The following is a 26,905-nucleotide window of genomic DNA, read 5'->3' as shown; positions in this document are numbered from 1 at the left end:
AGGTGTAGAATACACCTGGCACACACTTTTTAAGCCCTAGTCATTGGTGGTAAAGGCAAAGGTGCTCAAACAACTTATCACTACATAATCTGCAATCTTAGTTACCATAAAACTACCGTCGCCCTGAAGAAATGGTACGGGAACAGCGGACGTTGTTGCCTCCGATGCTGATATGGGTTTGGCGAAATTGCTCTCATTCTTTAATTTCCCACGGTCCTCCAAGAATTGCTTGTGCCAAGCAGACGCTCCAGATCTTTAAACTGTCTCTTCCTTGAAACTGGCCATACAGTCTCCTGAGGAAATCGCCTGGATGAACAAAACAATGTTCTGAGTCACAAAGATAGAAATCTCTTGCTCAGACGTCGTGATAGTGAATAATGATGGAACCGAACGGTTCCACTAGACTGTTTTACTCGCACCTCACAGCCCCACCCAACGAGGCCTACGAGAAAGCGAGAAAGACAGGCCGCGGCGCGTACGTCACGAAGGTAGTTCTGCTCTCACTCGCTCAAATCAGCAGACGAACTACGTTTCTACACATGTTAACTCGTAACTAGGCGTGTCCGCACAAACGAAAACTGAATCTTCTACTGGAATCCACTATTATGGACTCTTACTGCTATTAGTCCTACTTAGAATTTGTTACGGCTGTACTGGCGTACAATAAAATAAAATCATGCTAAAATGATTATCAGTTGCATAAGGCACCACTTCCAGCATGTAACGAGTACTGTTAAGCAGAAGAGACTAAATGCTATAAACACGCCGTTACACCATTTATATCGAGTATTCATCTTAATTAAATTTTGCTGTAGTACTGTTAATCAGTAAGACTTCATAATAGCAGATTCCAGTGGAAGATGCAATTCTCGTTAGTAATTACACGCCAAGCTGCGAGTTAACAGGTTTAGAAACGCATTTTGTCTGCTCAGCTGAGCGAGCGTGCGAGTTCTTTTAAGACTACTTTCGCGACGTACGCGCAACTTTCTCATAGGTCTCGCCACCCAATATTGACAAGGGAACCGTCAGATCTCAGTGTTGCGTGTGCAGCGCGAAGGATCACATTTATATTTGATTCCTCCTCGTATGTGCAGAAGTTGATAACAAAAGGCAAATGATTTCAGTATGAAGTTGGTTTTCATAAATCAAAGTTGTACTTCCGAATTCTCTTGCCAAGCCCACGTGTAGATCGTCTGATGGTGTTCTGGCTATTTCTATGGTCTACACTATACATAAACTGATTGATTAATTCATCTCTTGTATTTGCTTTTTGTTTGTAGACTTCTTCTTACAACCATCCTCAGATGCAAAAATCTAAAGGGGCGAAGAAACATCTCCGTATCAGCCGATTCGTCGTCCAGGTTATATTAGGTTTAGACAACGACCTGACTATTACATTAATTGAGGAGCCTCTTCATGCTGGAAGACCAACCCATCCTTTTAGCCATAGGAATCTTTACCAACAAATCTGCTAGCTAGTTTTCCAGAGATTCTAGGTAGAAGGGCCCTGTAAGCCGATGCGATAACTCAACATGTGAAGTCAATGCAGTGAAAACAAGTATAGACACTCTTGAATCAGATAGTCTGTGATTAGGAAATCTGCCGTTTTCTATACAAACGATAGCAGTGTTTCCATTGCACCACCCATTCACAAATACCACGTAGGAGTCTTCAGCATTTGTAAATCTGTGCAGCATGCTTAAACGATGCACCAGAATTGTCCAATGAATCACAAACAGAAATGCCAAATTCAGTTGTGTAAACTTCACCACAACTTCGCAAATTGAATTTCAAAACAGAAACGAAAACTGATAAATCAACTAGACAATGAAAACGTATCTCTATAACCAGTGAGTCTCTGTCACTAACATAAATAGGGCACATTTCGAATGGAATATTTGATTGGAATGAGTCTATACTATCACCTCCAAAAATATTTACTTGTTCTGGTGAAATGTCGTGTATGTAGAAGAATCCAGGTCAGTGGAGTAAAATCAGTTGATAAGAAACAGTGTGAACTGGCTATGTAGTCAAGTCTGTCACAACTGCCAACTTATTCTATATAGATACAATGGGTTCCTTATGTAACTACACACATGTGGTGATCATCAACTATGATCGAATTTAATTATGTCAAACAAATGCTAAGAGGGCAAAATAAAAGACACATTTTAAACTTGGGTTTATTATGAAAATTTCTGCCACCACCAGGATTCGAACCCGTTATTGCTAAGTGGACTACGGCTGTTGATGGCGCTGTTTCTATTGTGTGCAGAACGACGACAAAAAATGGTTCAAATGGCTCTGAGCACTATGGGACTTAAATGCTGAGGTCATAAGTCCCCTAGAACTTAGAACTACTTAAACCTAACTCACCTAAGGACATCACACAACACCCAGCCATCACGAGGCAGAGAAAATCCCTGACCCCGCCGGGAATTGAACCCGGGAACCTGGGCGTGGGAAGAACGACGACAGGGATTCCCCTCGTTCAGCTTTAATAGCATGTAGACGGGGTTGTGGCGCGAAGACAGCTGACTAGTGAAGTAGGTGAAATTCAATTTGGAGCCATTTTAGGGACCAGGAACTGCTTTTTACATTATGTAGAGGCGTTGTCTCGCCACAAATAATCTTAGGGGCGTCCGGGCCCTCGCGGGAAGTTCTAATGAGCAGCTTTTTAACGCGGAGTTGTAAATTAATGTATTCATGAAGTTGGCGCTAACGGCCAAGTTTGTGCAGGCGCCACGAGAAGAGGGGTCGTAGCTGCAGTCGCACCTCGACGGCTCTTCCGGGAAGCGACGCTCGCCCCCAGGAGACAGAGAGCCTTTGTCGATCTTGCGAGCCAGCCGCGGCAGCCGATGCGCTCGAATTCTCGGAAACCCAAAACGAGAGAAGCAGGCCGACACGCGCAAAATTCGTACATCGCAATAATCGCCCGTTCATTCGCTTTGTCAACATAATGGCACCGAAATTGAATATGACACAGAGAAAGTGGAAATACTGAACTAGGTCTTCAGTAGTTGTTTCACGGCAGAAGGGTCCGCAGCTCGTGGCCTTGCGGTAGCGTTCTCGCATCCCGCGCCCGGGTTCCCGGGTTCGATTCCCGGTGGGGTCAGGGATTTTGTCTGCCTCGTGATGACTGGGTGTTGTGTGATGTCCTAAGGTTAGTTAGGTTTAAGTAGTTCCAAGTTCTAGGGGACTGATAACCATAGATGTTAAGTCCCATAGTGCTCAGAGCCATTTGAACCATTTTTGAACGGCAGAACGAAGTAATACGGTCTGTTCGTTCAATAACCTCAGCAGCGTAGAAATAGCTGCTATAGAGGTAAGAAGTCAAGGATTCAGCAATCAGTCGCAAATAATGTTGTGTATTAAGGTTCCGGTCCTTGGGTGGCCATTTTCAGTGCACCTACATATAATTTAAAACATTAAAAACACTTGTATATGCTAATAGTCCCAACTGGACAATTTATTTCAGAGGTTGAACTCACCCTCTGACGTGTGTAGTTCATTTGGGATTATGTGCATATACATGTTTTTAATGTTTTTACTTACATTTACTGCACTAAGATGGCCACACAGAAACCGAAATCTAGATACACAATAAACATCATTTGCTACTGACTGTTGCACCGTTTACTGCTTGAAATAAATACTGTTTCTGGGCTTAATTGTTTCACTATAGAATCAAACATGACTGCGCTAAGTTAGACAACCATCTAAAATCGCTCAACAGCCGAAAGGCATCTGGACACGATGACTGTACCGATGAGATTTTACCGAGACTGTGCGGAGGAACTTGTTGCCGTTCTAGTAACACTTTAGGCTGGTCCTTGGAGCAACGAACGGTACCATCCCATTGGAAAAAAGGGCATGCCAGTCACGTTTTTGAGACTGGATGTAGGTAGAGCTCAGCACACTTTTGTTACTAGGACAAAATCGCCAGGTGCAAAAGTAATTTCCGGGGTACCTCAAGGGGCCGAGCGATATGGTGCAGTGGTTAGCACACTGGACTCGCATTCGGGAGGACGACGGTTCGAACCAGCGTCCGGCCGTCCTGATTTAGGATTTCCATTAATTCCCTACATCGCTTCATGCAAATGCCGGGATGGCTTCTTTGAAAGAGGACGGCAGACTTCCTTCACCATCCTTCCCTAATCCGATGCGACGGATGACCTCGATGTCTGGTCCCTTCCCCAACCCATCCAGCTAGTACCTCAAGGGGTACTGTACAAAACCCAACATAGCATGGGTCATTGGTGCAGGGACTTGCCGTTGAATCTGAACTGGAACGAATGCGTTCGATTACACTATTGGCAACAAATCACTGTAAACAGTAAGTCCCATAAAATACCTAGGAGTAGCAATCCTGAGTGAGCTAAAATGGAATGACCAATTCAGATTAATTGAACGAAAAGCAGATGCCAAGTTCAGATGCCCAGTTGACATTCATTCGAAGAATCATACAGAAATGTAGTTCCCCACTAAACATAATTTGTTCAACTAATTTTTGTGTATTAATAATCAGTTTGGGACCTTTACCAGGTTGCATTAACACAAGACATCGACAGGATCCTACGATGAGCGGCGTGCTTAGTCATGGGACCGTTTAGTGGCTGATATTCAATACCAATGGCAGACGGGACATGAGATTGCGGGAATAATCGGGAAACATACATTCAGCGAAATTTCCAATACAGGAAAATCAGAGAAACTGGAGCTAATAAGGAGGGTTACCGACAATCGTTCTTCCAACGGGCCATTTGCGAATGGAACAGGGAAGAAGGACCATTTAATGCTACCATAAATAGCCTCCGCCACATATCGTTAGGTGGCTTGCACAGAATCGATATTGATGTACAGTGTAGGTGAGAAGTAAGGGTCTATCGGACACGGCTAATATCCCCAAAACGATTGTTCTATTTTATTGAAACAAGATTTATCATGGTCACCAGAATGTTACAAATTCGAATTCCACATAGACGCCAGCATTTTCAATCGATTTTTCCATCCATTTGGGGACGTTCTTAACCAACGGCAACGTTCGTGGTACTTAAGTAAAAAAAAAAAAATATCGAATGAGAGCTTTCAAATCATCCAGCGCGTTTGTTTTCGTCAAATAAACTTCCCCTTCTCACCCCCCCCCCCCCCCCCAGCAGCACAAGAAGAATTCGCACGGTGTAAGGACAAGATTCTGGGCTGGTCAGTCGTGAGAACATCTGCGACCCAACCAACATCCCGGAAAATGATCGTCCTGCCAGTTGCGTACACTGGTTTCAAAATGTGGTTGGCCACCATATTGCATAAACATGAGATGGTTCAAATGCCTCTGAGCACTATGGGACTTAACTGCTGAGGCCATCAGTCCCCTAAAACTTAGGACTACTTAAACCTAACTAACCTAAGGACATCACACACACCCATGCCCGAGTCAGGATTCGAACCTGCGACCGTAGCGGTCGCACAGTTCAAGACTGTAGCGCCTAGAACAGCTCGGCCACCCCGGATGGCAAACATGAGATCGTTGATATTGTCGTGCTTGTACACAATTGGCCGAACCTGAGTCTCCAGCGTGCCTAGGTACCGATCAGAGTTCAGTGTGTTGGCTGGTTGGCTGATTTGGAGGAGGAAACCAAACAGCGAGGTCATCGGTCCCATCCGATTAGGGAAGGATGGGGAAGGAAATGTGCCGTGCCCTTTGAAATGAACCATCCCGGCATTCGCCTGAAGAAATTTAGGGAGATCACGGAAACCTAAATCAGGACACGGATTTGAACCGTCGTCCTCCCGAATGCGAGTCCAGTGTGCTAATCACTGCACCACCTCGCTTGGTTTCAGTGTGATCCGAAGAACGAACGAGCCGATAAGTTGTTTTGATGTCACATTGGACCACACCATTACATTGGATTAGTGCTACAGTTCCTCGGCGTAGGCATATTAAGAGTCTTTTGCCCAGCAACTGGTATTATAGCGGTTTTCAAATCCACCAATGTCAAACACAGCTTCACCACTCCAAATTATGTACAATTTCTCCGTACCCCAATGTATGGTAAAAATTTTGCGCCGACGGTTCCTGGCTGTGGCGTGGCTTCTACGGAAAAAATACCACTTTAAGGAAATTTCGCATGATATAATGCATTAGACCGCTTTCACAGGCTGCCTGGATCTTTGACATTTTTGGGGGCTTTAGGTGAACATTCCCCACAATAGCAGCACATTTTCCTCTGACAGGAATGTCCGGGAATGACCACTTCCTACAAAGTTCACCACAGATCCCATAACCATAAATTTTGTATGGAAATTCGTGGTGGTGGTGATATGATGCAAAGTAGTGCGAGAGGCACGCACTATTAGCATAAACTCTTTAGCAGTATCACAGAAGGCCACATTTCATATCGAGAAGAAAGCTGGGCCCTCTCCTGCACTGACAATCCACATTCCGTCCTCAACAAATTTCTCTTTTTTCTGAAGATATCAATGTCATCAGCGAATCTTAGATTGATATTCTTTCACCTTGAAATTTAATCGCCGGCCGCTGGTGGCCCAGTGTTCTAGGCGTTTCAGTCTGGAACCGCGTGACCCCTACGGTCGCAGGTTCGAATCCTGCCTCGGCCATGGACGTGTGTGATGTCCTTAGGTTAGTTAGGTTTAAGTAGTTCTAAGTTCTAGGGGACTGAGGACGTCAAATTTTAAGTCCCGTAGTGCTCAGAGCCATTTGAATTTTTATTCCACTCCTGAACATATCTTTCGTTTCTGTCGTTGCTTGCTCATCCATGAGGGCCAGTTTCTACCACTGTAAATGGGTAAACGATATTTTTTAAACAAATTTATTAATATTTGTTAAAATTACTACACGTTTACAGAATTAGCTCACTTCCCGCCGATCCTGTAGATGTAATGGTGGTGAGAGATTTTGGGGACTTTTTGAGGAGTGGATAAAATTTAATGGTTGTTAGTTGCAGAGCGGCATCTCTTGGGCGATAGGGAAATCGGGCTTCTCCGCGGTCAACAGGAACTTTTTTTCATTAGCCTTCTCATTCGTTTGATGCGACCTGCCACGTATTCCTCTCATGACCTAACCTCTCCATCTCCGAGTAGCACTTGCAAACCATGTGCTCAATTATTTGTGGATGTATTCCAGCCCTTTTCTCCCTTAAGAGTTTTAACCCTCTACGGCTCTCTCTAGTACCATGGATGTCATTTCTGCTGTCTTAACACAAGTCCTACCATCCTGTCCCCTTTTTCTTGTCAGCGCTTTCCACATATTTCTCTCCTCGCCGTTTGTGCGAAAAACCTGTTCATTTCTTATGTCCCCAGATGTCCTCCAAGATCCTTCTGCAGCACTACATCTCAAACGCTTCTATTCTCTGCTTTTCATCTTTCATCACAGTGTTTGATTTACTTGCCGACAATGATGTGCTCCTGATACAGGTTTGTCCCTCAAACGAAGGCCAGTGTTTGATAGTGGTAGACTTCTATTGGCCACAAATTCCCCCCTTCCCAGAGCTAGTCTGCATTTTATGTGTTCCTCCTATCGTCCGTCGTAGGTCATTTTGTATCCAGGACAGCAGTATTCCGTCACATCATCTACTTTAGGACTCACAATTTTGACGTTAATTTTATCATTTCTGCTACTCATTATTTTCGTCTTTCTTCAGTTTTCTCTCACAAGGGGACCCTCCATACTGTAAATAACGGATTTTGATGCGCTCCAGATACGTTGTAGAGACACTTACTCTGAGTACCTGGCTATCCGGTTTTTAGCTTCGGGCATTGAGTTTTGAGAAAATCGATTTTGAAGTTCATTGTGTACATTCCAAGCAAGTAAGCGTAGGGCAGCGGTGAAGGTTCACAGCAACCGCGCTGTAGCTACCGTGTTAGAATCCTGCTTGCGAACTTTGTTTTTCTAAATCGATCGAATTTTCAATTTTATTTCTAAGAATATCAACAAACAGTGTAAGGTGTGCGAAATTATAAATGCTCCCGAGATCGCTTCTAGGGAAGATTCGATAAAATACATTCGCTAATCCTACATCAATCCAGCGCACCTAATTTTGAAATCAAAATTATATACGCATGGTTGGCATCGAAATTAGCGGCTGAAAGAGAACTCTTTTTGAATGCAAAAGAATTGTGTTTCCCAGTATCGCTCATGAAGAAACCATGCGCCTGCAAGACGGTTTCTTTTATAAAATGAGCGTGGTGCTGCGAAAATTTGTGCTTCGGTTGTTTCGACGTAACTATCACCCACATTAATGTTGTGGAACATCAAGTAATGTGGACGATGAAAAATAAGATTTTTTTCAATATTGTACGAAAGAAAAAATTAGTAACTGAATATGTCTTTCTAATTTTGCGCACCTACACTGTTTGTTGATATTCTTTGAAATAAAATTGAAAAATTCGGTCGATTTTGAAAAAAAATGTATACGAGCAGGATTTGAAGACGGTACCTCCAGCACAGTAGCTGTGAACCTTCACCGTTGCGCTACGATGACTTACTGTGATGTTACAGGTATACAACACGCGCAATAAAAACACTCCGTCTACAGGCCACAAGTGGCCCTTCGGCACCATCCGACCGCCGTGTCCTCCTCAGGGTATGATACAGATGGGAGGTGCATGGGGTCAGCAAACAGCTCTCCCGGCCGTTGTGATGGTATTCTTGACCGAAGCCGCTACTATTCAGTCGAGTAGCTCCTCAATTGGCATCACGAGGCTGAGTGCACCCCGAAAAATGGCAATAGCGCATGGCGGCCTGGATGGTCACCCATCAAAGTACCGACCACGCCCGACAGCGCTTAACTTCGGTGATCTCACGGGAATCGATGTACCCACTGCGGCAAGGCCGTTGCCCACACTAATCGCGCAGTGAAATTCAAAATCGATTTTTCTCAAAAGCCAAAGACCGTAGCTAAAAACCGGATGTCAGGTAGGGTAAGTGTCTCTACAACATATTTGATGTGCATCAAAATCCGTGATTTACAGTATGGAGCCCCCCCCTTGTCAGTCCATATTCTGCCCTCAGTAGCCTGATCATTTCCTCCAGTTCTTTATCTTTCCCAATGAGGACAGGAATGTCATCAGCGAACCTGATCTTTCATTTTCTTTCACACTTAGTTTTAATCCGTTCTCCTGAAGGTGTCTTTAATTTTCATCGTTGTTGTTCTGTGTAGGGACTGAACAGTGGAGGGAAAGACTGCACCCCTATCGTTCTTGGTCTTCCATTGTTATTGTTCTTTCTCGGTTCTTACACAGATTGTACATTACCCGTATTTCCCTATAGCTACACTTATTTTTCTGATGATTTCGTACATCTTGCGCCACTTTACATTGTCTCACACACTAACACTTCTTCTAGATCGACAAATCCTATTTCGCAGAAATTAGTTGCTGTGTTTCGTCGACTCTTTTCTTCTCATTCCTATGGTCGTATTACACTTCTTCGCAACATGGAACACGATTATTGGAATTTTGGAATTGCGACGCGAACCAGCAGCCTACCCCGCTACGACAGCGACAGTCGCGGCGGCACGGTGAATGTTTGCGACACCTGCCGGCGTCCACCTGGAACGGCGGCGCGCGCTGCGCACAGCAGCCCTGGCCAACGCGCCATTGTCCGCCTCGCCTCATTAGCATAGCGGCACAACTTGCCATCGATTAGTAATATGGGCCGCATTTCGAACTAACCTGAAACCGCCGCTCTGCTTGTGCAGCGCCCATCGTCGCGCCGTGGTTGAGCGTACCGCAGTCCATACACGCACTACAGCCGTGGAAAACAGTGTCATATTCTATGCGACTATCACACTACCAGGAAGAAGTGAATACTGGAACCGTACACGTTTTTTGGTAACACCGAGGCATAATGTACACTACTGGCCACTAAAATTGCTACACAAAGTTGAAACGCAAATGATAAACCAGTATTCATTGGACAAATATACACTCCTGGAAATTGAAATAAGAACACCGTGAATTCATTGTCCCAGGAAGGGGAAACTTTATTGACACATTCCTGGGGTCAGATACATCACATGATCACACTGCCAGAACCACAGGCACATAGACACAGGCAACAGCTTCTAGAGCACGTTGGGTGGCACGGGATACATGCGGACGTGCATTGTCCTGTTGGAACAGCAAGTTCCCTTGCCGGTCTAGGAATGGTGGAACGATGGGTTCGATGACGGTTTGGATGTACCGTGCACTATTCAGTGTCCCCTCGACGATCACCAGAGGTGTACGGCCAGTGTAGGAGATCGCTCCGCACACCATTATGCCGGGTGTTGGCTCTGTGTGCCTCGGTCGTATGCAGTCCTGATTGTGGCGCTCACCTGCACTGCGCCAAACACGCATACGACCATCATTGGCACCAAGGCAGAAGCGACTCTCATCGCTGAAGACGACACGTCTCCATTCGTCCCTCCATTCACGCCTGTCGCGACACCACTGGAGGCGGGCTGCACGATGTTGGGGCGTGAGCGGAAGACGGCCTAACGTTGTGCGGGACCGTAGCCCAGTTTCATGGAGACGGTTGCGAATGGTCCTCGCCGATACCCCAGGAGCAACAGTGTCCCTAATTTGCTGGGAAGTTGTGGTGCGGTCCCCTACTGCACTGCGTCGGATCCTACGGTCTTGGCGTGCATCCGTGCGTCGCTGCTGTCCGGTCCCAGGTCGACGGGCACGTGCACCTTCCGCCGACCACTGGCGACAACCTCGATGTACTGTGAAGACCTCACGCCCCACGTGTTGAGCAATTCGGCGGTACGTCCACCCGGCCTCCCGCATGCCCACTATACGCCCTCGCTCAAAGTCCGTCAACTGCACATACGGTTCACGTCCACGCTGTCGCGGCATGCTACCAGTGTTAAAGACTGCGATGGAGCTCCGTATGCCACGACAAACTGGCTGACACTGACGGCGGCGGTGCACAAATGCTGCGCAGCTAGCGCCATTCGACGGCCAACACCGCGGTTCCTGGTGTGTCCGCTGTGCCGTGCGTGTGATCATTGCTTGTACAGCCCTCTCGCAGTGTCCGGAGCAAGTATGGTGGGTCTGACACACCGGTGTCAATGTGTTCTTTTTTCCATTTCCAGGAGTGTATTATCGTAGAACTGACATGTGATTACATTTTCACGAAATTTGGGTGCATAGATCCTGACTACCCAGAACAACCACCTCTGGCCGAAATAACGGCCTTGATCCCCGTGGCCATTGAGTCAAACAGAGGTTGTGTGGCGTGTACAGGTCCAGCTGCGCATGCAGCTTCAACACAATGCCACAGTTCATGAAGAGTAGTAGCTGGCGTATTGTGACGAGCCAGTTGCTCGGCCACCATTGACCAGATGTTTTCAGTTGGTGACAGATCTGGAAAATGTGCTATCCAGGGCAGCAGTCCAACATTTTCTGTATCCAGAAAGGCCCGTACAGGACCTGCAACATGCGATCGTGCATTATCCTGTTGAAATGTATGGTTTCGCAAGGATCGAATGAAGGGTAGAGCCACTGGTCGTAACACATCTTAAATGTAACGTCCACTGCTCAGAGTGCCGTCAATGCGAACAAGAGGTGACCGAGACGTGTAACCAATGACACCCCATACCATCACGCCGGGTGATACGTCAGTATGGCGATGACGAATACACGCTTCGAATGTGTGCGTTCACTGCGAATGCAGTATGCTCCTGGTACTTTCCGACTTGAATCACAATACATTTTGCCTGTTGATTACATTCGGCACTCGTGTATGGGCGTCACCATTCCCAGTCGTCTCACGCGACTATATAGCGCTGCTGCTATGACATGACACTCTCTACCATGTGGTAAGCAGACATAACCTACACCTCCACTGTCACCTCAATCGCTGTCTCATAACTGTAGCTCTCTGTGTAGCATCTTCATTCCTTCTCCAGCACACTGAGACTCGCCAGTAAAGGCCGCAATGGCAGTGTGTTTATGAACATATTTGACTATCAAACTTTAATCTGTTGTACTAGTGTCAAATCCGTTGTCTACCTTCCTCAGTCTCCGAATCAATTGGAATCCCCTGTCAGAAGAAACGAAGAATCGGATTTTTTCCAGCGTATATCGGTTCCCCATTAACTCATTAGTGTATCTACCAGTTTTCACTACCATACTATAATTACAGCCCAAACTGGACCTTCGTGAGTTGTTGTACTGTACTCAGAACCACCCGGTAGAATGCCTTCCACTGTCGAGGTTGAGTTATATCTCAAATGTATTCCTGGCAGCTTGCAAATGTACGCCCAAAAAGGCGGATCCAGCTGCTAAGACCTCAAAATTCTGTGGCGAGCAGATTAAAAACGGCTCCCTGGTATTTAGTAAACAAGGGGACGGCGGGTTTACATAAAGTGCGAGGATTTGTGTGTCCTCTCCCTGGGCAATTCTCATCTTATCGAGAGTTTTTATACTATTTGTCGCACTTTCTCTCGGCATTAAATGTCGCTGACAGTCTAGAGGTGTTGCGTGGTACATTCTTCTGTGTCATCAAATTAAATTTCGACGGAGACCATGGTTGTCGTCTAACATAAAAGGATGTACATGGTGACCCAAAATCCCGTTAACATTTGAAAATTCAATACTTTACAGAGAGATAAAAATCGAGGCACAAGCTAGAAATGACATGGGGTTTTATTGAAAACAAAGAAAGCGCACAAAAGACCAAATAGTGGCGCTTTGCATGATACAGGAGCAATAATTAGTATAACAACTCATTTTTAGCAAAGGCTTTAGTCCTTATAACAGATGCTCAACACGTAGGGCACCTTTCAGCAACAATACTCGTAGTTGAGGAAAATGTAAACAGAATTGTACAGCATGTCGGTAGGTTTGGTGTGAATTCCTGGCGGGTGTTGTTTTTTAGTATCCCTAATAAGGTACAGTTAGAGTTGGACTAATGGTTGTACATGCTTAAGTTATACTGGAACACGTGTTATTATGATTGAGTCTACAGGACTGCCGACAACGTACTGGTGATAGCTGAACTATTAGCTGAAATATAGCTCTGCAGTAAAAAAGGCAAATGATATGACTAATGCTGACCTTATATCTGCCTATAATTATTACTATCCTGTTTCTTTCTTTCTAAATGGAACTTATTACAGAAATATTAAAATCCCCTGGTCGCTCTTCACCTCTCATCATCAGTTTATTAAAGAAGCATGCCAGTATTTCCCATAAAATATTCGGTCCATGTTACACTAACTCAATACGAATGTCTCCAAATCCATGGGATTTATAATTTTTTATCCATTTTACTGTATGTTTTCTCCATCCCGCTTTCCTGGTTCCACAGTCTGATTATCAGCATGTTTCATCCGCTATCAGCTTGTTTGTAGTTATTTGTCTTCTCGCTCAACAGCTTTTCGCGATGTTCTCCCACTTCAGTACAGTAATTACTGCGACAATGGGTCTTCCTATCCTTTCTGCTCTAAGGAATTTTGTTGTTTCCCAGGCAGCTCTTACTTTGTACCTCTCGTATACTTACTGATCTCAAAATTTTTACCCCATATTACCTGTTTTGCTCCTGCAGTTTCTGTTTTAATTTCTGTGTTGCATCTTGCGTACCACTTCCGATCCTCACTGTCCTGTCTACTTACCCATTTCTGGTACAATTGTTTTTTTCTCTTTCAACAAATCCTCAGTTTTTTCGTCCGCCATTCCAGATTCATATTCTTAGAACTATCCTTTATTCTGAAGGCCTCTAGTTCTGCCCTATGAACGCACTGTTCCATCTCATTCGTTTGTTCGTCGCATCTCTCACTTTGAGAGCTTACATACAAAGAGAAAATACCTAAAAATTTAACGCCTGTTGTAAACACTGCAAAAATATTGACTGCATTTGTTTAAGAATATACATTTATCTGTCTACAATAGGCCGATTACGACTTGAACTGTTTTCGGGTGGGCAGAAAAAAAGCTACATTAAGATTCAAACCGAAATCGGCCTATCCTGTGTACGCATGTAACCATTCGCAGTAAATAAAACCAAGGAAGAAGATAAATATGTGCTTTAAAATGTTTTGGCAGTATAACGAACATGCATATCTGTGAGTGGGCTCAGGAAGATCTTTAAGTCGCCTTATCTGAACTGTCATAAAGTACACTTTGAGACAAACATCTGGTAGTCGTCTAGACGTAATTCTTAAAACAAAAAAAACTTTTAGATTTGGTTTATATCTTCTGGTAGTAGCGGACTCCTCCTAAAACCTCTGCTGAATGTGTCAGGCGCATAAGAGGCAGTCACTAATTGTAGCGTATCTGTTGGCAGTGAACACGAAGCCGCTGACGTTCGACGAGGTGTACAACCAGTCCAGCCCCACCAACTGCACCGTCTACTGCGGGGGCCTCACCAACGGCCTCACCGAGGAGCTAATGCAGAAGACTTTCTCGCCCTTCGGAAACATACAGGAGATACGCGTCTTCAAAGACAAAGGATACGCCTTCGTGAGGTAAGTACATCGAAGTACACAGGTTTGCCTTAGAAGGGCAACGTTCTCGATGACCTTACCAAAGCCAATACAGCGACACACTTCGACGCCTGCGACACGGTTGGTCTTCAGCGAACATTCAGGGCGTCCAAGGTCGAGATTGTTATGGGTGGACGACATTGCCCAGTTGGACTGCGCGCCGCTTTAAGATGCGTGGAGAGGGACAGTCGGTGACGCGTGGCCGAGAGTGAAGGTTGGGCTGCGGCCCTATTTGCGGCAGAAAGTTAAAGTTTTTGATAGGAACAGCATACAAGTAGTTGTGAAAATTCATTAGAATTGAATAAGTATTTGAGTGGTATCAGGATGCATTGCTACAGAATTATTTTTGAGGAATTACGAGGATCATTTACAGATGTCGGAGTGACTTCGCATACGCTGCTCACCCACTGTGGCTCATGGCAAATTATTAGTTTGATTTCATACCTCGGCACTTTTATGAAACGAACTCGTCTGTGGCCGAGCTTGAAGGTTGAGCTGCACGCCTATCTCCGGAGAAAAGTTAAAATTTACTTTCTCATATCAACGGAAAGTGTGATCTTTAAACAGGGTCCTCTTTACAATTTGAAATAATGATTCTATAACTGAATTCTCTTACTAGTTGTAGAACTATTATTCAGTTAGTACGTTATGTTATTCAATCTGTATATTGAGCAAGCAATAAAGGAAACAAAAGAAAAGTTCGGAGTAGGTATTAAAATCCACGGAGAAGAAATAAAAACTTTGAGGTTGTAATTCTGTAATTGACATTGTAATTCTGTCAGACAGAGCAAAGGACTTGGAAGAGCAGTTGAACGGAATGGACAGTGTCTTGAAAGGATGGTATAAGATGAACATCAACAAAAGCAAAACGAGGATAATGGAATGTAGTCGGGTGATACTGAGGGAATTACATTAGAATATGAGACACTTAAAGTAGTAAAGGAGTTTTGCTATTTGGGGAGCAAAATAACTGATGATGGTCGAAGTAGAGAGGATATAAAATGTAGACTGGCAATGGCAAGGAAAGCGTTTCTGAAGAAGAAAAATTTTTTAACATCGAGTATAGATTTAAATGACAGGAAGTCGTTTCTCAAAGTATTTGTATGGAGTGTAGCCACGTATGGAAGTGAAACGTAGACGATAAATAGTTTAGACAAGAAAAGAATAGAAGCTTTCGAAATGTGGTGCTACAGAAGAATGCTGAAGATTAGATGGGTAGATCACATAACTAATGAGGAGGTACTGAATAGAATGGGGGAGAAGAGGAGCTTGTGGCACAACTTGACTAGAAGAAGGGATCGGTTGGTAGGACATGTTCTGAGACATCGAGGGACCACCAAATTAGTATTGGAGGACAGCGTGGAGTCTAAAAGTCGTAGAGGGAGACCAAGAGATGAATACACTAAGCAGATTCAGAAGGATGTGGGCTGCAGTAGGTACTGGGAGATGAAGAAACTTGCACAGGATGGAGTAGCATGGAGAGCTCCATGAAACCAGTCTCAGCCGGCCGCGGTGGTCTCGCGGTTCTAGGCGCGCAGTCCGGAACCGTGCGACTGCTACGGTCGCAGGTTCGAATCCTGCCTCGGGCATGGATGTGTGTGATGTCCTTAGGTTCGTTAGGTTTAAGTAGTTCTAAGTTCTAGGGGACTGATGATCACAGCAGTTGAGTCCCACAGTGCTCAGAACCATTTGAACCAAACTAGTCTCAGGACTGAAGACCACAACAACAACGTTATAATAATAGCAAGCAGAAGACTGGTTGGTAGGTGCACAGGTTTGATGGTAGCCACCTGTGTTTCTTATGAGACAAATACCTTCACTCATCCGAATTCCGTTAATTCTGAGCGAGCAGTTAATGGAGGGGCAATCTGCAAGCCGAAAGGAGGTATACATGTTTTCTTAATCATCTAACACTGCGCTATTCAAAATAGTATCCACTGTTCTCAGATGGGCATTCCAGATTTCATGATGGGCGGCAGGCGGTAGGGATTTTAAAAATATTTTCATTTGATTTTCATTAAATTCTGACGTAAAGTATTTGGTAAGTAATTTAATATGTTGCAACATGCTGCAATTCTGCCTTGTAAATTTTACAAAATATTGTTACTGCTCTACTTTATAAATCAGCTCCTCTGTGGAACTGATGGGTGGTTAGAAAATTGTACTAGTAGCACAGATACAAAAGTGGGTGGCAGATAAAAAAGGTTGACTACCACCGATCTAACATAATGTGGCCGCAGGTGAAAGAACAGAAAAAGAGAGAATACGGGCATGGGAAAAGGAATGAGAGAGAAGAGGCTAATTGAGTTCTGCAGTACAAATTGTTATACCCACGCATTTGTATAAGCCGAATGATTAGAGCTCTGTCTCATGGGTTTGGTAGTCATACGTTACTACTTCCACTGTCTTTTGTGAAATGCGCTATTTTACAGTTCTGAACATTTGATACAAGTTACCAGTCTTTCCTCCAATTCGAAGTCTTATCAAGATCAGACTGAAAATGTGTGTGTCTCATTTTCAGATAATACTTCATTATAGTTCACTACATCAAATGCAAGAATCTGAGGTTACTATTAAAACAGATTGCCAGGTCATAAACTTACAATATGAACAACGAGGATCTTATCACACTTCCCAGGCAACACAAACGAATGGAAATTCTACATGCACATCCACACACTGCAAATCACTGTTCAGTTCATGGCAGAGGGAACTTCCCATTGTAACAGTTTTAAGACGCCTCTCTTTAGGCTAACAGCTTATTCAGTAATCGTTGGCGATTTTCGCGGACACAGTTCTTGTATCATTTCTATATCAAACTCACCCACCTGTGCCAAGATCATTGATGCATTTTTTGCACCCTAGTACCCTTCTGTAACTATCTGCATTTTTTATTCATTGGCTTGAGTTACATTAATGCATGTAGCAATGAAGCAGAGTTTTATTATAACCTTTGAATTACTTAGCAGGTTGATGAAAGCCTCTATCAAATATATCTATATAAGCCTTCGAACCCATATTTCATGTTTCATTGGGCCAATTCTGTTTAATTCAGATATTTACACAGTTATCCGTTGCGCGACTTTTCTTTTCTCAGTCCACATGGTCTCATGGAGAGTGGGGAGCGACCAGTTCACTGTAGAGCGTAGAGGTCTCCGTCTTCAGATCTCGTGGCACCTCAAGGGTATGCTAAATGGTCAACCGACACCTGACGCAGTGGGAGAAACGCGAGTTGTGTTTGACATCATCGATTCTCTTGGAAACCATACTGGCTGGAATGTTAGAGATATCTCAATTTATTTGAGCTAGTAAAAACTTACGTTCTAGCATTCCACAACTGATGGACGTCGATGAAATAGGATGGCAGTAGCACAGGCAAACCTCATCCGCTCCACACTTCCTTGCAGTTCTCCCTTTCTCCCCCCCCCCTCCCTCCCTCTCTCTCTCTCTCTCTCTCTCTCTCTCTCTCTCTCTCTCTCTCTCTCTCTCTCTCTCTCTCTCTCTCTCCCTCTTTTTTCTCTCTCAGCGCAGAGGCCCTTTCCAGTGTGACATAATAAAGGTAATAATACTCGAACTATACTGTAATTTGAGATTATTACTGTTGAGAAGGTCTTTACTGTTTCCTAGATCCGATTGCTTTATTAATATTTATGAATCTACCGCGTGGTTTACGATCACGTGTTTTCCGGTCTACGTTCGTCTCTGTATTACGGCTGCGTCAAACCTCGAGTGTAAATCTGTTGTCCATTTTATTAGCGAAATAATAAGTCGATGAGGCTGTACCGGCCAGGTCATCCCGACGAACCTCTAGTGGTTACTGCAGCGAGGAGCGTATACGTATAATAAAATAACGTGCGGGCTTGAAGCGAGGCCCTTGAAGGAAACATTAGTTTTTATTGACGCGCTGTTTGACAAACTATAAAAAGACGCCATAGGGACTGTTGACGCCCCTGTAAAAGGCACGTTTATGGAGCACTCGCGCCCGAAGGAGCGGCCGCAGGTAGCCGGCTGTAAACAGAGCCCCGCGGCGCCTAATGAAACCATTAAAGAGGCCGCGGAATTTGCAGCCGCGCGGAATGAGCATTAGCGCAGAAAATTTGCCCCTCTGGACCTAGGCGCCCGCACACTGACAGGTGGAAGGCGCCTTGCGGAGATCAGAATAGCCTCCAAAAACAAGCTCCTCCAGCAACTGTATCTCTGGTTCTTATGTAACAAGCTGCTGGACCCAGCGTTTAGCTCGATACACTGAAGCGCCAAAGAAACTGGTACAGGCATGCGTATCAAAAAGAGAGATAAGTAAACTGGGAGAATACGGTGCTGCTGTCGGCAACGGCTATATGAGCGCAGCTGCTGCTACAATGGCTCGTTATCAGGATTTAAGTGAGTCTGAAAGTGGTGTTTAAGACGGCGCACGGGAGATGGGACACACAATTTCCGAGGTTTCTATGAAATGGGGATTTTCCCGTACGAGCATTTCACGAGTGTACCGTTACTATCAGGAACCCGGTAAAACATCAAATCTCCGACATTGCTGCGTTTGGTGAAAGATCCTGCAACAACGGGACCAACGACGACTGAAGAGAACCTTTCAACGTGACACAAGTGCAGCCCTTCCGAAAATTTGCTGCACATTTCAATTCTGGGCCATCAGTAAGTGTCAGCGTGCGAACTATTCAACGAAACATCATCGATGTGGGTTTCTGAGCCAAGGCCCACTCGTGTACCGTTGATGCCTGCACGTCACAAAGCTTTACGCCTCGCCTGGCACCTTCAACACATGTATTGTACTAGAACTGACATGTGATTAGATTTTCACGCAATTTGGATTCTTAGATGCTGGGAAATCAGTACCAGAACAACCACCTCTGGCCGTAATAACAGCCTTGATACGCCTGGGCATTGAGTCAAACAGAGCTTGGAGGGAGTGTACAGGTACCGCTGCCCATGCAGCTTCAACACGATACCACAGTTCATCAAGACTAGTGACTGGCGTATTGTGACGAGCCAGTTGCTCGGCCACCACTTACCAGAAGTTTCCAATTGGTGAGATACCTGGTGAATGTGCTAGCCAGGGCAGCAGTCGAAAATTTTCTGTATCCAGAAAGGCCCGTACAGGACCTGCAAAATATGGTCGTGCATTATTCCTCTGAAATGTAGGGTTTCGCAGGGATCGAATGAAGGATAGAGCCACGGGTCGTAACATATCTGAAATGTGCGAACAAGAGGTGACCGAGACGTGTAACCAATGGAACCCCATACAACCACGCCGGGTGATACGCCAGTATGACGATGACGAATATACGCTTCCAATACGCATTCACCGCGATGTCGCCAAACACGGATGCGACCATCATGATGCTGTAAACAGAACCTGGATTCATCTGAAAAAATGACGTTTTGCCATTCGTGCACCCAGGTTCGTCGTTTAGTACACCATCGTAGGCGCTCCTGTCTGTGACAGGCCATGGTCTCCGAGCTGATAGTCCATGCTGCTGCAAACGTCGTCGAACTGTTCGTGCAGATGGTTTTTGTCTTACAAACGTCCCCTTCTGTTGACTCAGGGATCGAGAAGTGGCTGCACGAGCCGTTACAGCCTAGCGGATAAGATGGGTCGGCTGCTAGTGATACGAGGCTGTTGGGATCCAGCACGCCGTTCCGTATTACGCTTCTGAACTCACCGATTCCATATTCTGCTAACAGTCATTGGATCTCGACCAACGCGAGCAGCTATGTCGTGATACGATAAACCGCAATCGCGATAGGCTACAATCCGACCTCTATCATAGTCGGAAACGTGATGGTATGCATTTCTCCTCCTTACACGAGCCATTACAACATTTCACCAGGCAACGCCGGTCAACTGCTGTTTGTGTATCAGAAATCGGTTGGAAACTTTCCTCATGTCAGCACGGCACGTTGTAGGTGTCGGCCCCGGCGCCAACCTTGTGTGAATACTCTGAAAAGCTAATCATTTGCATATCACAGTATCTTCTTCCTGTCGGTTAAATTTCGCGTCTGTAGCACGTCATCTTCGTGGTGTAGCAATTTTAATGGCCAGTAGTGTAGCTCCCCTAAACTGGCATTCTGAGTGCTCGCCTCTCGAATTCTCCTACCAATGTAAAAGCGCTGACAGTGCTGGGAAACGAACCCCGAACCTTCGGAATCAAACATGCTGGCTACTGAACTCTGTTTTTTAATATATGGCATGCTCCCCCATCCACGAGAATCATCTAATTTTTGGGTCTCTGAAGCGAAAACTGAATCCAATCTAATCTATGCAGAAGTGGAACATTAGCGGTCCTATTACTCCCCCTTGGGTTACACACAGTGCTATTATTGTTTCTGTGCACCTCGATGTCAATGGGACGCTAACATTTAATTTCGTCCACAAGATCTGCGATTAGCGGAAGGAACCGCATTCCCAGACGAGATATTGTGAGTGCATGGCGCATGTGCCGGGATGGGCGCGCCCCAGTTGCGCGGCTTGGCCACGGTGCGATGGGGCCAGGACCCCACCGGTGTCTGCGAGACACGCGCGCTCATCTTAATAATTACGGCGCACGGGCCGGGCTTACAAGGACGCAGTTTCCTCCCCCTCTCCGCCGCCCCAGTCGCCGTCTCTTATGACGTCGTAACTCGCGGCGGCCTTTTTCACTGTGTCGACCGCATTCATTAAGACCGCAAACAGCCAGCGGGCGCGCCCATTACCATAGCTTATCCCATGAAAACTTGCGCTACGAGAGGGAGGCGCGCTCGATATGAAACCTCGGCGAGTCCTCTCAGTTGGCCCAGAAAATTCTGCACCGCGCCGCGTCGCGCGGCAGCTGCCTGTTTTTCTGTTCTGCCGGCACCAGCTCCCACCTGGCCGACCAGCTGACTTAAAAATACAGACGGTCGTCAAGTAAATATAAACACCTAGGTTCTAGAGTACAGCGTTTTCGTGAATTTAGTTGAACGGAATGGACAGTGTCTTGAAAGGAGGGTATAAGATGAACATCAACAAAAGCAAAACGAGGATAATGGAATGTAGTCGAATTAACTCAGATGATGCTGCTGCAATTAGATTAGGAAATTAGACACTTAAAGTAGTAAAAGAGTTTTGCTATTTGGGGAACAAAATAACTGATGATGGTCGAAGTAGAGAGGATATAAAATGTAGACTGGCAATGGCAAGGAAAGCGTTTCTGAAGAAGAAAAATTTGTTAACGTCGAGTATAGATTTAAATGTCAGGAAGTCGTTTCTGAAAGTATTTGTATGGAGAGTGGCCACGTATGGAAGTGAAACATGGACGATATGTAGTTTAGACAAGAAGAGAATAGAAGCTTTCGAAATGTGGTGCTACAGAAGAATGCTGGAGATTAGTTGGGTAGATCACATAACTAATGAGGAGGTATTGAATAGAACTGGGGAGAAGAGGAATTTGTGGCACAACGTGATTAGGAGAAGGAATCGGTTGGTAGGGCATATTCTGAGGCATCAAGGGATCACCAGTTTAGTACTGGAGGGCAGCATGGAGGGTAAAAATCGTAGAGGGAGACCAAGAGATCAATACACTAAGCAGGTTCAGAAGGATGTAGGCTGCAGTAGGTACTTGGAGATGAAGAGGCTTGCACAGGATAGAGTAGCATGGAGGGCTGCATCAAACCAATCTCAGGACTGAAGACCACAACAACAACATCCCTGATCATTCTTGCTCAGCATTTGCAATGTAAGAATTAATATTCAGTAGGTTACCAGTGTTTGCAATGACCTTGGAGATAATGGCAGTTCTCGATTGTCTGGCAAGTATTTAGTTGCGCTGGTCTGAAAGTAAACTTTCGTTCCTCCGCCTTGACTCTTGTATTGGGGCCTGCTTGGAAATATTAGATGATGAACACGTTTCTAGGAACGCTGCGATAACATCAAGGGTAAACTACCGGGTTCAGAGATCTGCTCCAGTAATTAATGTCCCGTTTTAGCGCCCCGTAACTCAACTGGTAAAAACAGAACCCTTATAGCATCACTTAGTTGTCTGTCTGTCCGACTACTACGAGCTATTTTTCTCAGAAACGAGTACAGGCATCATGCTGAAATTTATGACATGTAGTAAGGCCAACGAGCCCGCCCGGTTGGTCGTGCGGTTTTAACGCACGGTTTTCCGGGAGGGAAGAAGGGCCTGGTCCCCAGCACGAATGCGCCCGGCGGATTTGTGTCGAGGTCCGGTGAACCAGCCAGTCAGTGGATGGTTTTCAGGCGGTTTTCATCTGCCTCCGCGAATTCGGGCTGGTTCCCTTTATTCCGTCTCAGTTACACTATGTTGGCGATTGCTGCGCAAACAAGTTCTCCACGTACGCGTACACCACCATTACTCTGCCACGCAAACACAGGGGTTACACTCGTCTGGTGTGAGACGTTCCTTGCGGGGGGGGGGGGGGGGGGGGGGAGGAGGGGGGGGGGGGTCCAACGGCGGCCGAACCGCACAATAACCCTGGGTTCGGTGTGGGGCGACGGAGGGTTGATGTGGAATACGGTAGTCGTCTTGGGGTTCGGGACCACTGCGGCTGCGGCGGGAACGGAGCCTCTCCGTCGTTTCTAGGTCCCCGGTTAACATACAAAACAATACAATACAAGGCCAACGATCCTTGGAGATGTAAGAAAATTAAGCTTCTTCGTCAGTTGTATTGTTGATGTTATTATATCACAGGAAATATTCTTTTTTCATTTGTTGTCCGTCCGCCTGTCTACCCGTCTGTTAATTGCTCTTTTCCTCAGGAACGGGTATACGTATCGAGCTGAAACTTGTGTCAAATACTGAGGTCTACGGACCTTTGTCGAAGCAAAATATTTAAGCTTCCAAGTCAATTCAGTCAAACGATACGGCCACTTATGCCACAAATTTTAGTACTAGTTAACTCTTTTATCAAAACCATTAGGGTAATTCGCGTTGATCATGAGATTAGGCCGGTTGCGCGGGGTAGAGTAGAATGGAGACGTGCATCAAACAAGTTTTCTGGATGAAGACAACCGCAATAGCAACTGTGTCGGCTCAAGATTTTTGTAATAGTTTCCGTAATCACCGTGGTCGATTTAGTGGAGGACGGCTGGTTTTGTTCAAGATACAGTTCTGCTGATGGCTAGCAGTGTTGCACGAGATATCGCGAACCTGCAGTAGGGTCGACGCCGTCCCAGTTGGCAGCGGACTTTTGCTGCCCATTCTTTGCGGGAGCGCCCAGTCCTGCCGCGGAATTAGGCGCGGCGGACGGCGGTAACGACGTTAGCGCCGTGACAAGCCTGGCCTGTGTTATTTATACCGGTCTGAGCCGCCATCAATATTTCAGAGTCGCTGTCAGATCTTCCGCGCGCGCGCCAATCACAAATCTGGCAGCTCGACGCGGTGTCCTGTCGATTACGTCAATCAGCGGTGCGCGCGCGCCCAGGGGATTTCCCGTCTGGGTAAGGGGCGGGGTAGGGGGTGGGGCAGGAGGAGGGGACCTCGCGCCATTCGCTGTCTCTGGACAACACCCTCTGCCCGGGTTTCGCTGCTAATTTCAGGCAGCTAACGCCGCTGAGCAAGTAGTGTGAGCGACCGATGCCGTCGACCGTACTTTCGAGGTACCTGATGTTGCGGGTGGTCTTTTTTTAAATTACATATTTAAACCACGAGTCACACAAATGGTATTATTAACGGTTTAGACCAAGTTATCATGAGATTAACGGTTTAGACCAAGTTATCATGATCTTCATGTGAATACATTAACATCGTATCACATCTCTTCCAAACCGCGATAAATTTGCAAAACTTCTGGCTGTTACATACTGGCATCATAGGTAAAGAAAACACAGAAACATAAAATAAACACTGCCCCTACTCGTGCATGCGATGTAACAAATAATGACTGCGCTAGAATCAGCCTCAAAATTTTGATTACGAGGTTACAGTGAAATCATGGGCTGTCTGTAGTGTGTCAGTGAGACGTCATATTTCATGGGGCAGTTATTATATCATACTTACGATGATTCTTCCGCTCGAACTACCTTGGTACGAAAATTGTTTCAAAGTTTCCAAATGTAATAAAAAAGTAAAAAAAAATCTGATCATACATTAATCAGTGTGTGATCAGTGGTTCTCAACATTTCTGAGGTCATCACCCCTGAGTGCAACATATATTAGCTCATAACACCCCCCCCCCCGCCTCCTCCCGACATCAACATTACACTCTATGTATGCTATATATGTATTAAACCGAGGACCTAGAAACGTCAGTGGGGCTTCGTCCCGTCGTAACCCTCAGTGGTTCACAACCCCACAACAGGCCACAGCATTCCACCCACCCCACCACCGCGTCACACCGAACCCAGGGTTACTGTGCGATTCGGCCCCCCAGTGGACCCCCGGGAACGTCTCATACCATTCCCGTCTAACTTAGATTGAAAACAATTTTCTTAGAATAATTTTCTTTCTAAAATGACTATATATATATATATATATATATATATATATATATATATATATATATATATATATATATATGAGACGGTTCATACTGCTTATTTCTAACAACCTATTTTATAATACTGGTTTGTTCTCATTCACTGCATATCATCAATAATCTGCTCAGCACTGAACCATTCTAGCACAGTAAAAACGTGAGTAAACACGTTCTTAACCGGTACTCTGGTTAGAAAATTGTCTTTCACATTCTCTAGAAGCTGCAGTAGCATTTACGTTACAAAATCTACTCACAAATACTACACTGTCTTAAGCTTCATTTGTAGATACGTGTGGTATGCTTAAATGATACAGCAGGATCAACAGTTACAATGGCAATCACAGTTGAAAAATCCAATTGGTTAAATTCAAGCAAAACTTCAAAACAAAAATGACAACCAATAAATAAACCGTAGCAACTGGAGCACGAAAAGGTGAAACGAAAACTTATCTCTGTAACCAGCTGAAAAGTCAGTAGCCAATGTTCTATTACAATTGGTGTATGCTAACACCACGTAAAATATTTACTGTTTCGCCTAAAATAGCTTGCTTATGCGACTCGTTGTGGGGTACTAAGGGGTTGTGTGGCGTGTATTTCACCGTGAATTGCAGATTACCGAAGTAGATACATCATTTACATAAACAATAAGAGAAACTAGATGAGATATGTTCCACAGGTATAAACTGTGAAGGGCACACCACGGGCTGGCAGAAAGAAACTCATAATAATCTCTGTTTCTGAGAATCCCTGATTTGACACACATCTGTATTGTCACTTTATTACACAACCAGTTTCAGTCGCAAGTTATTCAGTTCCTTTTTTGTTTCATTGGTATCACACCTAAAAATCTGTTTTCACAATTATAAACCTAGAATGCAACGTCCTTTATCATATGCTGTATTTGAGTTATGATGAAGCAATTCCCAGTGCATCATGAGTGCTATCTACACCTGCTCTTCTACACCGCTCTTCTCCCTAGCAACACATGCTTCAACTGCATCCTATACCCCACATTTACAATCAGCCGTGTTAAAATATGTGGACTGTACTTACATATAGGCCGCAACGCACCGCGTCTAGAAGGAAGACGTTAGCTCGGTATCTCGCACAGCTCAGCAGATGAACTGCGTTTCTACGCCTGTTAACTCGTAATTGATTATTTCCACACAAGCATCTTTTATTGGAATTCGCTTTTGTGGAGTGTTACTTTTGTTAGTCCTACAACGATCGAAAGTCCATAGGCCAACAAATAATTTGTTATAGCTGTACATGGTAAAGTTAAATTAAAATCGTGCCAAAATGACCATCAGTTGCATGAGGTACCACATCTTCTATGATATGAGGACTGTTAAGTAGAAGAGACTAAATGCTATACACCTTTCAGTCGGAACATTATGACCACCTACCTAATAGTCGGCATGTCCACATTTGGCACGGATTACAGCGGCATAACGCTTTTGTTGGTCATTGGTGGAAGTCGCCACCACGTCTGCACACACAAGTCACCTAATTCGCATAAATTGCGGGGAGGGGGGGGGGGGCATGAGCTCTGACGTCACGTTCAGTCACATCCCAAAGCTGTTCGATCTGGTTCAGGCCTGGATAGTTGGGGGGGGGGGGGGCAGCAAATTAGTCGGAACTCGCAACTGTGTTCCTCACACTCCTGGCCTTATGACATGCTTTTGTTGAAAAATGCAACTGCCGTCGGGAGAGATGATCGTCATGAAAGGGTGTACGTGGTCTGCAACCAGTGTACGACAGTCGTTGGGTGTGATGGTGCCTTGCACGAGCTCCGCTGCACCCGTGGATGCCAATGAGAATGCAACTGAGGCGGAAAACATAAGCTGACAAACGCAGTACTAGGAAACAACGGGAACTCCTGAAGACAAGCAATGCTACAATGTGGAAAAGTCTGCAATCCCGGAATTGACGTCTACAGTCACTTA

The 26,905-nt window shown here is 45.2% G+C and overlaps 1 protein-coding gene across 2 annotated transcripts in view; it reads left to right on the top strand.

Moving 5' to 3' along the window:
• Positions 1-26,905, top strand: part of LOC126365912 (cytotoxic granule associated RNA binding protein TIA1-like) — a 1,308,360-nt gene that overhangs the window by 1,190,728 nt on the left and 90,727 nt on the right. For both annotated transcript variants that reach the window (XM_050008648.1, XM_050008649.1), the window contains exon 5: positions 14,291-14,471. In XM_050008648.1, coding sequence (XP_049864605.1) covers positions 14,291-14,471 — 181 coding nt within the window. The remainder of the gene's footprint in view (positions 1-14,290; positions 14,472-26,905) is intronic.

This window comes from Schistocerca gregaria, chromosome 4 (assembly GCF_023897955.1).
Source record: "Schistocerca gregaria isolate iqSchGreg1 chromosome 4, iqSchGreg1.2, whole genome shotgun sequence".
In the NCBI taxonomy this organism is placed as follows: domain Eukaryota; kingdom Metazoa; phylum Arthropoda; class Insecta; order Orthoptera; family Acrididae; genus Schistocerca; species Schistocerca gregaria.
This window is presented reverse-complemented; position numbering and strand designations above follow the sequence as displayed.